The sequence below is a fragment of the Perissodus microlepis genome, chromosome 11, assembly GCF_051167445.1.
Source record: "Perissodus microlepis isolate ML-2025 ecotype Zambia chromosome 11, ASM5116744v1, whole genome shotgun sequence".
Taxonomy (NCBI): Eukaryota; Metazoa; Chordata; class Actinopteri; order Cichliformes; family Cichlidae; genus Perissodus; species Perissodus microlepis.
In genome coordinates this window covers 30,520,332-30,532,101 of record NC_140471.1, presented here as the reverse complement: position 1 = coordinate 30,532,101, position 11,770 = coordinate 30,520,332, and the positions used below count along the sequence as shown (strand labels likewise).

Sequence of the window (11,770 nt, the reverse complement as noted above, 5' to 3'; positions counted from 1 at the left end):
ACATATACTTGAAATTATATTGGGGGGGGGGGGGGGAAGCACAACCTTTGACAAAATCATGACATTAATAAATGAAAATAGCATTAATAATAATTTCAAAAACAAAAGGCTCGCGTGTTAGCTAGCGTGGTCTCTTTCCGTCTTCGTGATATATTATTTCATACTGACAAAAGGAGCAACAGCATGACTTGTTACATAAAAAGGACAGAATGACATTAGCTGCAGCCAGTGAAATCAATTGATCAGACGCGATAAACAGGCGAGCGCAGCAGAATGACCAGGCTGTGCGCACATAATTCATAAGTTGTTCTTGCAATCAGCTGAAGAAGGCTTAACCTGTGGGGTTATGAGAAAGAGAGCATCTCCACCTCAACGCTTCCCCCGCCTCGTCACACCCACACCCTCTCCCCTCCTCCCCCCGGAGAGAAAGGGTTAATTGGAGTAGGAATTTCATCGCACATCTGTCAGATTTTTAAGGCCGTGACGCACTGAAAGCAGAGAGTCAATGTGAGCAAGGGGGAGGAGGAGGAGGAGGAGAAGGAGAAAGAGTTGGTGGTGAGATCGATGAAGTGGCAGGCAGAGGGAAGAGGAGGAGGAGGAGGAAAATCTCACGAGATAATGAAAGAACAAGAAGAGAGCTGCTAGTGTAGAGCAACAAACGAGGCTAGAACGGGACATTTTTTGGAGTGAAAACCAAAGACTGGGAGAAAAACAGGGACGGAAAGACCGAGAGAGGCTCGTTTGTGACCGCAGATGGTTTGTGCTGTCGGGTTTTAGTGAATGTTGCACCCCGGGGCGCAGCGGACCAATTGTGTGAATCTGCAGGCTGCTCGCTGACAGAGTCGGAGAGATGCACAGGACGGACAAGAGTCGCGGACGCGCTCTGAGAAGTGGATAATAAAGGTAGGATTTTGCACGTTTTTGTAAAACCAATACGTGGTGGTGATATATTTTCTGAATCGCCACCATGTGTGATAGTTAGTTTACGTGTCCTACATGTGGAGCGAAAATGCAAAGGAACTGGTCATTTACAGCGCTTCGCATGCGCGCTGTGGGCTGCTTCTGTATCATAACTTTGCATAAGATTAAAAAAATATTACATTCCAAGAGGATATTAGGTTGGAGTGAAAAGTGATATCTGTGTTTTCTGGCGCTTTCCGAGGAGTGTGTGTGGCAGAAAAACAAAAGTGCTTTTTAATTAATTTTTTTTAATTATTTGTTGCACTTGTTGTTGTTTGGGCTACATTTTATTTTCTCTCACTGGGCTGCTTTATTTTTTCTCTGTAACGACTGAAGTTTAAATAAAGCGAATAACAGCGCCTGTCTTGTCTCACGCAGGCACAAAAGCGAGGCTTTTGCCGAGGAACCCAGCTGAGCACCAAAGAGACAAGCAGAGCGCTGATGCACAAGCGAGAATAAAATCTCAGTTAGAGCTCCTAATGTTGTTGCAATCTCGTTTTCCGGGAGTTTGAGGAAGTACTTAACGTTATCAGATAATTAATTAGACACCCTATAAGCCCGGAAATCAATTAATTCACAAATCAATAAATCTATAGTCTGGTGTAACAAGAGACCTTACAGACTGTTGGCCCAGTTGTCCAACAACAATAACAAGAGGAGACCAGCCACACATCACGGCAAGAAATACAACTTTATTTGTTGAAATTAACGATGGATGGGAGTCTAGGGGAGATGTCCCTCCACAGCCACTCTGATCTGGCTCACAGCCAGGATGGCAGGGCTATGCTGCACTCCCGGGACCTTTCAGCTGCTTTCCCCAGGCCTTCCCTTGGGGGCTCCTCCATGTCTCTGGAACCTGAGCCCCGTCCACCAGGCTTCGATCACTCCATGTCAGCACTGGGCTACAGCGGCGACTCCCCATCCAGCTCTGGCAGCACATACACTACCCTGACCCCCCTGCAGCCCTTTGACGACAAGTTCCACCACCACCATCACCATCACCCCTGTCTCCCTGTCAGCAATGTTATTGGTAGCTTTACCCTTATGCGTGAGGATCGAGGCCTCAGCACCAACTTCTACAACCCTTATGGCAAGGAACTGGCCATGTCCCAAAGCCTGTCGCCTCCATCCACAGGATCAGGCCTGGGTTCCTCCATGCATGGCTATGGAAGTCTGGGCAACAGCCCTAATGGTAACGGCAGTCAGATGCTCCCTGGTGGTTATGATGTACATGGAGGGAGCCTTTTCTGCCGAACATCGGATTTTGGCCGAGAGATGTCACCACCAGGCCTAGGAGGAGGTGATGTTTCAGTGGGGCATCAGCTAAATAAAATGGAGACTCACCAGCATGCCCCAGGCCATCACCCACACATCTATAGCCAGCACTACCAGCCTCACCATCACCCGAGCCAGCAGGCCACCAAGATGGGTGACCACCTGCACTCTTCATCGTCTGCTTCATCCTCACCCAGCGAGGGCATGCTGCTGGGCTCACAGGGCAGTGGAGGCAGCACTGGAGAGGAGATCAACACCAGGGATGTGGCCCAAAGGATCATCACTGAGCTGAAGAGGTACAGCATCCCCCAGGCCATCTTTGCTGAGAGGGTTTTGTGTAGGTCACAGGGCACACTGTCTGACCTCCTGAGGAACCCTAAGCCCTGGGGCAAGCTCAAGTCTGGCCGTGAGACCTTTAAAAGGATGTCCCGCTGGCTCCAGGAACCGGAGTTTCAAAGAATGGCCTCGCTCAGGCTGGAGGGTAAGATCTGGCTTTACTCTGTATTTTTTCCACACATACACACATGTATGTTCACACACACACACACACACACACACACACACACACACACACACACACACACACACACACACACACACACACAGGCTCAAACAGAAACCACAACAACAGACACGCTCACTCTCCTTGTTTTCCCCAAACGCCTCCCTTCTCCGTGTCTTCCAAAAAAAATCTCCTCTCCAGCAATCAGTATGCAGCTCAGGTTGATACATGAGTAAAAGCAAAAGCATCATACTGATGTTTCCCTCTTTCCCACTGCTGTGAATGTACAACCGCTGTGTCTGTTGTCTCATCAGCCTGGGTAATAAGAACTTAGCAGCACATTAAGGTCAGTTTGATCAAGAACAGGCCATATGTGCCGTTCCTTTGTTTACTTTGCTCCCAAACAGTTCCTATTGATTTGTACAGTAGCTACAATAAAAAAAAAACCCACAGACATTTGCCCTCCTCTTAAATGAACCATGAAGATCAGTGTGAGCAGCAATTGGCAATTTAATCGCTTTTGAGCCCACAAAATAATTTGCACAGATATGCCATTCTGAAGCGATTGATTAATTTCAGCAGTGATTTATATCTGCTCAGCGCCTGACTCAAGTTGAGTTGGCAAGGTAACTGATGCAAATTAGACTTGAGCTTTTGCCAGACACCTTTTATCAACGTTGTCACTGAGGCAATTACTGCGGAGCTAAATACGAATGTTGTTCAGCTCTAAGGCAGCTCCTTCCAGGTTTCTCACATGTGGAAAAGAAGATGTTGCTGCTTAAGTGAGGTGCATGTAGTCATTAGTGCAGAATCACTCAGTCATATGGAAAATTTGACAACAGTTTTGAAAGTTAATAGAATTTAGTTACAAAGTAAAAAAAAATGTTTTTTCCAATGTAGAACACCAGCTTTCTTCTTTTCCATGATTTGCTACATCTTTTCAGTTAAATAAATATCATAATAATAATATTTCATTGTAATTATTTCTTGCTTTTTATACAGATTTCATGGCAAATTTTAATTATTACTAGTATTATTTTTTAAAGGCACATTACAGTGTGCTGCTTGCCATTTAATATTCTTTGGGGATGTGGATTCAAGACGTGACAGCACGCCGTACAGTGCCGTGTTACAGCGTTGTCCCTCCACAGGGACCTAAGGCCCATCTGATACACGCAGCACAGAAAGAGATCCAAGTGAACGCGGTAATATGAGATGAGCGTAGACGAGTGTGTATCTGCAAGTGGTCGGCTCACTGCGGGGGTCTGTGAGCTGTACGTGTGTGTGAGCCTCCCCACTTGATCACCGCTTCTTTCGTTTCTGTTGGCAGCTCGACTGATTAAGCCGAGCAACACAATAGGGTTCATAGGTAATGATTGTGCGCTCTTGCAATCCCTTCACAATTATTGATCTTTGATTGTTCAACTCTGAGAGCACATGTGTACATCCTCCATTCAGCAAAACGTTAGCGCAATAACAACCAAACCTCTTTTCTAAAGATTAGTTATCTTGGGTTTTGCTCTGTAATTTGACCCAAACGCCGTTTGATTAATCCCATCCCGTGATGTGTGAATGCTTTGTACGCAAAACACCTATTATCTCCCCCACGAAAAGGCAAATCTTCATCATGATAAATCAGCCCTTTGTTCTTTGGAGTAGATTTAATCATCGTTCTTTCTTTATGTGCAGCATCCTTGTTTCTTCATTGTCACAAACACAAACATTATTTTTAACGAGTCAGACCGCCAAGTCCGAGCAGCCGATCAATCAGACTCATAAAAAATTAAAGTCCCTACACAGAGAAGCGTACTAATGTTTGACAATGCTCCTACTCTCTCTCTCTCTCTGCTCTCACACTCTCTGAAATTGCATATTTAGTTCTTGGCAAAGCCACAATTTGGACAGCTCGGCACTTTTCTACATAACCTACTTTCCGAAGGGGGTTGTTGTGTTTTTCCCCCCCTGGCCAACCCCCTTTTGTTTAATTACAAGCCTCTATTGATTTCCATGGGAAAGAGCATCACGCTTTGCCCACACACACCTCGGCCGCATCGGCAAATCGAGACTGGAATTAGAATGCGCGGTGCCTTGTGCTCCCCAGTCTGAAGATAGCTCAAGTGCTCTCTGCTTCACGCCTCAAGTTTTAAGATGATCCTCCTTAATGCAGCACTTGCTTAAATACATAGAAGGCCCTTTAGTGTCAGCCAGAAGCACTATGTTATTTCCATAACGTCTCTTCTATAGAGGGCTGCAGAGCTCTCTCCAAAGCTTGACGCACCGTAATTATAGAATTTAATTGCTGCCATTTTGTATTTTCATATGTCTTTTTTGCAGAAACCTTTTGGTAAAAATGCTGTGATCCCTGGGATTTATCTGCAGTATCTTGTGTGTGTGTGTGTGTGCTGTATGGATTACTGCACTGTATATGAGATGCATCTCCAGCCCAACCTCAGGCTGTGGAGGAGGCAATCAGGATTTAGTCAGAGAAGAAGGCAGGATAAAGACCACACAGCCTTGCTCTGACACTTAAAGTCAAGGAGGGGGGATCAGAGACTATAACTTTAAAGATGATGGCCGAAGCCCTTGACTAAAGGTCTAAATGAATAAGAAAGGTCAATGCGGTTTACGTGTCAGCTCCAGTGCCTGCACCACCCCCACAGTAATGAAAGCCACAAAGCCTTGTCCACCGCTCGCTGCGTACAGTTCACGTTTTGCTAGCGAGGCTCAAAGGTCAAACCCAATGCCATTTGCATATCAGGAATTGCAAACAGGCCGGCGTGACCTTAGCTGTGCAACATCAAACAAACAGGGTTGTTGTTTTTGTTGTGTTGTTTTTTTTTTTTTTTATCTGACTCTTGCAGCTCCCCCCACTCTGGCGCTGAAGGGGTTAACCAGCCTCTGTGGGTCGAGGAGTCTGAGCTGCACAGATTTAATCAATAATTTCTATCAGCCCCTGGCCCAAGAAATCAGCAGGGGGTGGGCTGGGGCTGGGTGGGGGGTGGAGGGGGTGTGGAGGGAGAGGACAGGGAGGGGAGTGGTGGTGGTTGTGAGGGGGGGGGCTGAGACGCCGGGGGGTAGGGAAAGGGCTTTCGATCACGTTTCAGCAACACGAGACAGGGGCATACATCATGATTAGGGGCTGTTCCCACGATCATAAGAAGCCTATAGGGGAATATTTATGTCTCCAAGAGTAGCCCCGGTGCTGGGGATTTATAGCATGGTAATTGTGAGCCTTTTACACATGATTACAGCATAAGGAAGCATTTACTTAATGGTCGGCGTTATGATCGTCAGTAAGGGAGAGAGCTGAGGATAGGATGGCGGCGAGGAGGAGGAGAGCGGCAGGACACGGCAGCTCCTCCAACGAGCCATAAATCCACGCTACAAGCGAGCTAGCCAGCACTATCATGTCATTCCTTTCATTACTACATGAGCTCAGAGTGCACCACTGTATATACATTCCATAGCTGCAGCTCACATCCCAACACCCCCAACCCAGAAATATTGACCGTGGTGATGGTATAACTCATATGAAGAATGCAGCACAAATACTATATGTACATATATATATATATATATATATATATATATATATATATATATATATATATATATATATATATATATATATATATATATAATTTCACTTGTGGTGATATTGACATGTTGCTGACATCTCGGCCTGTTCAGATTTTAATGAGACGTGGTTCGATAACTCTCAGAAATGCAAACGAGCTCTGGATGCCTAAAAGCTAACAGGCCCCTGTAATCTCAAGTTGACAAGAGTGCATCCCTGAGTCAAAACACTTCCTTCAGATAATGATTTTAGAGGAGAATGTTCACAGGGAATTCATGGGGAGATTTATTCATGTCCAGTTGAGTACTTAAGTTTCAGAAACTCAGCTGGATGTTAGAGCAATCAAAGCCAGACGGTGCGAAGTACATACACACACACACACACACCCTTTAGACCTGCGTCTAATTCTGCTGTTGTGATTGCACTCTGTGAAAAAAAAGATGGCGGTGAGGTCACACTTTTTCCTAAAGCGCTCTGCTAATGAGAGAAATTTGCCACTGTGCGTTTGAAGAGTGAAAAGACAGTCATACAGTTAACATCAGCAGCACCCCTCAGTATGTGAGATGTTTCTCAATGGGAAACTGTGAGCCAATCAATTGGACGCGTCAGTGCTGTTGTGAGAGCAAAAGGCAGCATCTGTGTTTTATATAATGTATGTTTGCAGCGTGAGTTGGGTTGTGTTTCTCCGTGTGTTCGGGTGTGAAATATTGGATCTCAAGGTTATTGCAGCTGAAATCTCCATATAATCACATATTTTTTTTTGTCAATAATAGAACTCCATACATATTTCTCTGTGTTTTCTTAATATAATAAAAAAAATCTGCCTGTGCAGCAGGATTATTTCAACCAGCTTCAACACGAATACAGCTTATTCCTCTCTTGCTTGAAAAATGGTGCGTGTTAAATCTCGAAAAGAAAGAAAGAGTTTCTCTTTTCTTGCCAAAAAAATGACACATTTGTTACACTGAGGGCTGTTTTGGTTGGCTAAATGCTCAAAAAGCCCAAAGAGCATGTGTAACCCCGGCATCTTATCTTTCTGAGATCGAGAAAGCTTCTGAAACAGCATGCCAAATAACATGCATATCTAATATCATACCTATTAGAAGAATTCATATTTTATACCCCCCCTGAAAAAAACCCCACTCTCTATATAGGCACTAATCCATCTGTCCTTGCTCATTTGTGTGTGTGTGTATTTGTGTCTTTGTGTTTTTTGTGCACGTACACCAGTGTGCTTACACTTAGAAATGCATTTGATACCATCAGCAAAATAGTCGCCCAGCAACCGCACAGTGCTGATTGAAACCTCTTAAAAGTGTGCATTTAGGTAATTGCACGACTCCCCCAAATATGTTTTAGCCCACTTAAGGCTTCTAAATGCCCTGGGCAATGCCGACTCTGCTTGTTTCACTCACCCCTGACGTAACCTGCCTTTAATAGAAAATAAATTAGTTCCCTCTAAAGTGATTATTACTCACTCACTGCCGCCACATGTAAATGACTTTTATGAGAAACTAATGATGTTGAAGTGTCCACTAAGGGAAAGGAAAGAGTGGAAGTGGAAGGAGATGGTTAGAGAAAAAGAGCGGGATGGAGGGTGGGAGGGAAGGGAGGAGAAGTTGGCTCGGTACACAAAGGCAGAGGTTGGTGTTGTGTTTCCTGTAAATACAGAATTACAGCGTGTTAGAGGTGAAAGGTTCAGCGATGGATATGCAGAGGAACATGCAGCCTGAATTCAAAATGCTCGTCTGATTCTCAAAATGGATCTGAGCTCAGCCCACACGCATCAGGCTATTTTTCTCTCTCACTAAACAAAACTGTTCTTTGCACTCTTTTTTTTTTTTCAAAATAAATTTCAGACTTTTTCGCGAGAAAATATTGATTATATAATTGGGCGGGCTGCCGCAGCTACAGTGGTGTTTAACCCAGACCCCGGGATTTTATTTTGTGGTTGGTGTACGCAAGACTTAGATTAAAAAAAGAATCACCAGAAGACTTAACTGTTACTGTAGATTGGAACTTTGATACTGGACAAATGCTGCTAAAGCTTTTTATCTTCTGAGGACTAAAGATGCAGAAATATACGGATGTTAAGTAAGGGAGAGTCTAGGAGGGACAAAACGTGACATTTGATGTGATAAAAGGTTATATTTCAAATTTTAAGGGAAGAAATTTGATATACATCTATTTTTGTGTTTGAATTCAATTTTTGTTTGGAAGATATTGCCATTATCAGTGCAACACCAGATTTAGTTTGTCTCCAGGCCATATCTATGTAAAAAAATTAGACCATTTTCCAAAATGTAATTAAAGAGAATAATGAAAAACATCATGGAAGACTTCAGGACTTTGGTCTGGATGTAGTTATATGTTTTTTTCTCCCTAGCAGCTTACAGCAGCTCACTGGTAATAAGATGTGATAGGTTGAACATCTTGATTCCTTTACTGCGCAATGAAACAAGTTGCTGATTCATCTCTTTTAACTAATCAAAGTTGCTTAGCTAATCTGTTTTCTTTCAACAAATCCACTTTCCCTCAGCTTAATCCATTTGTCCTAGTTAGCCAGCCAGTCTGTTAGCTAACCTGCTTCCCCTTTCCTTTTTTTAATTTATCTTTTATCCATCTGCCTGCAGCCTGCAAGCGTAAGGAACAGGAGCAGAACAAGCTGGAGCGCAACCAGGGCCCGAAGCGCACCAGGCTGGTGTTCACAGACCTGCAGCGGCGTACGCTTCTGGCCATCTTCAGGGAGAACCACCGCCCAACCAAAGAGCTCCAGGTCACCATTGCCCAGCAGCTGGGCCTGGAGCTCTCCACTGTCAGCAATTTCTTCATGAATGCCCGCCGACGCAACCTCAACAAGTGGGCAGACGAGGGCCGTCCTTCTTCCACCGGTTCCTCGGGCTCCAGCATTTCCTCCTCCGCAGTGTCCTGCAGCACGGCGTGATGCTAGACCGTCGCGGAGGTGCAGTGAGGAGGGCGCTGAGGGAGCAAGGGGGCACATAGACTGGTCTAGGCAGAGATCAGCCGTAATAAATGTCCTCCTCGTTATCAGAAGGAGAGATGGAGCCAGCTATTATAGATGAGTTTATGAAGATGAAGCATTTTTCCCAAACCAAAGTTAATTGCTCCCTTGAAAAGGAAGGGGCAATGCTTAGTGATATGATTGCAAGATGTGAAGTCTTGCCTGTATAGTCAAGGGTGCAAAGATGATTTGACTCAAAGAAGAGTCACACCCTTACATAGACACCATCTCATTGCATTATTTTGATTATGTAGATTAGAGATAATGAGGGTATTGCAAATCAGGAGGAAGCATATTTTGGTGTACCTTCAAATCTTTTCTCATCTCTCCAAACGTGAAGAATCAAGAGGTGTCGTTCGCTCACATCTGGAGAGCTTCATTGTGTAACTTCCTAATCAAGTGATCGCCATCATCCAAAGACATTAATCCTTCCCTGATGTTATTATAGTCCCTTTATTCCTCCAGAATCAAGGTGAACGAGGAAGAAGAGGCATTTTTTTTAAGTCCTCATTTTTTTTTCTTGGAGAACTGAATGCCCTTTTCTTAGCATGTTTCCATGGTAATGGTTCCCAGGACTGTATGGTGTTGTTCCAAGCTTGGAGCCTGGAATAATCAGGAGGGTTCTGTAGCGTCTGTGACTCCCAATTGTCAATCATTTCCCATCAACAGGAGCCTCTTCTGTATTGTGTCAAGACGGTCCCACCTCGAATGAATCAGAGTTTTCAAGGGGGAATCGCGGCACATCTCACCGTATGCCAGGACAGAATCGATAAACACAAGTAGGACACAGAAACAGACTTGTTGGTGCAACCGTCTAGCTTTAAGACTCTCACTGAGCTTCCAAATTAAAGCTCCACAGCCATTTTTTTGGACTCAAAATCAAAAAGAAAAAAAAAACAAAAATACACACACAAAAAAAACGAAAACAAAAACAATTTGAACACAAAGGCTCTCTGGAGAAGGGGTACACCTGACACAATGTATAGTGACATTGTAGTATTTTTTCCACTCATTTCCAAACAACTGTATACTCCTCCATTACAAAATCTTTTTTTTACAGATGTCTAGAAAATGGAGGAATGTGATTCTTTCCAATGTTTTTGTACAGATTTCAAGCACATCGCTCTATTTATAGTAACACGTTGGAAGTGTGGGGCAGTTTGTTTCAGCCCTGCTGACGTACAAGGTCATTTTTTTGGTCCACAAAGGAATGGCTTTAACCATGCCTCCTTATAGCCAATAGATGAATCAAACCAAGAACTTTTCAAATGCAATTAATGATCTGATCAACATATTTATTACTGCATTTGTGTATTTATTGGTTTCCCTTTTTCTTTCCTTTATTTATTTGGTTATTTATTTATGCTATCTATATACTGTAAGTATTTATTTAACAATGCTCTGTATGTCTGTGTGAAACTGAAAACTTTTTGTGATGGGCACTTTTAGCTGTAGAATCCCATCGTAATACCAAAGATTAACATTGCCTCCCTGAATGTACGGCCTGAATCCCTAAACCCAGTACCCGATCCACCCGGATCCAGCTCGACCCACCCAGTGATGTTATGTATCTCTCTATCTTTAAGGCCTGGCCCTTTTTGTTTTCTTTGTTTTGTTGTAGAATTATGGGGAATTCTTTACTCTTGCAAATGTCTCTGCTGTCAGCTCTTAACGCCAAGGCCAAAGCTTGTTTGAATGTTGTGATAATATTTATAATTAATAATACTATCAATAATGACAATAACAATAATAACAAAGATGATGTGGCATCCCATAGGCTCACAAGTTGCTTGTAAAGTTGTGTTCAGACCAATGCCATCTGGCAGAGTGCGTAATGTGTCTGGGGACCCACTTAAAGCACTGTCTAATGTTACGTGAGTCCTTCAGGGTCACGCGCAAACATGCGTACTGTGCATCTGCCTGGGGAAATGCATGGTTATGACCCCCCACCCCGCCCAATCTCCCTCACCTAACCCCTTCCCCAGTGCAGTGCAGACACTACTGTCTATGTCCTTCTCAGTGTGATCTCACCGTCCACCACACGCAAAGGCTTCTGCTAGTTGTCTCAGTTCCAAGACGTTTAGTAGGGTTCACTCCTGACTCCTCCCGTGTTTTCCTCAACTTGAATTGAGATACTGGAGTTTTTTTCTGGGTTTGTTTGCTGTCCAATGTGATTCTTAAAGGGTGTTCCTCATCTTCCGGGGAATTGGATTTATGTACCCGTGGTTTTTAAGGTCTTTTGAAGATTTTTCCTATTCTCGTTTTCTGGGAATCTTTAATTTCTTTTGTAAGATTATTTCGTTTTATGACCTATGCCCTCTGCCATCCAAAGTTCAGTGTTTGAGAAGTCTTAGATTTTGTTGTAAGGCTTGTGGGGCTTGTCCCTGACCCTGTAAGAGCTCCATGGATCTTTCCTAATCATTTGGAGTTTTGG

At 43.8% G+C, this 11,770-nt stretch overlaps 1 protein-coding gene across 1 annotated transcript; it reads left to right on the top strand.

Annotated features, from left to right (window-relative positions):
- Positions 1-255: 255 nt before the first annotated feature.
- Positions 256-10,239, top strand: onecutl (one cut domain, family member, like). The gene is made up of 3 exons (XM_084944063.1): positions 256-903; positions 1,339-2,716; positions 8,948-10,239. Exons 2-3 carry the CDS (start codon positions 1,672-1,674, stop codon positions 9,256-9,258), a joined length of 1,356 nt encoding a protein of 451 aa, XP_084800189.1. The 5' UTR covers positions 256-903; positions 1,339-1,671; the 3' UTR covers positions 9,259-10,239.
- Positions 10,240-11,770: the final 1,531 nt, after the last annotated feature.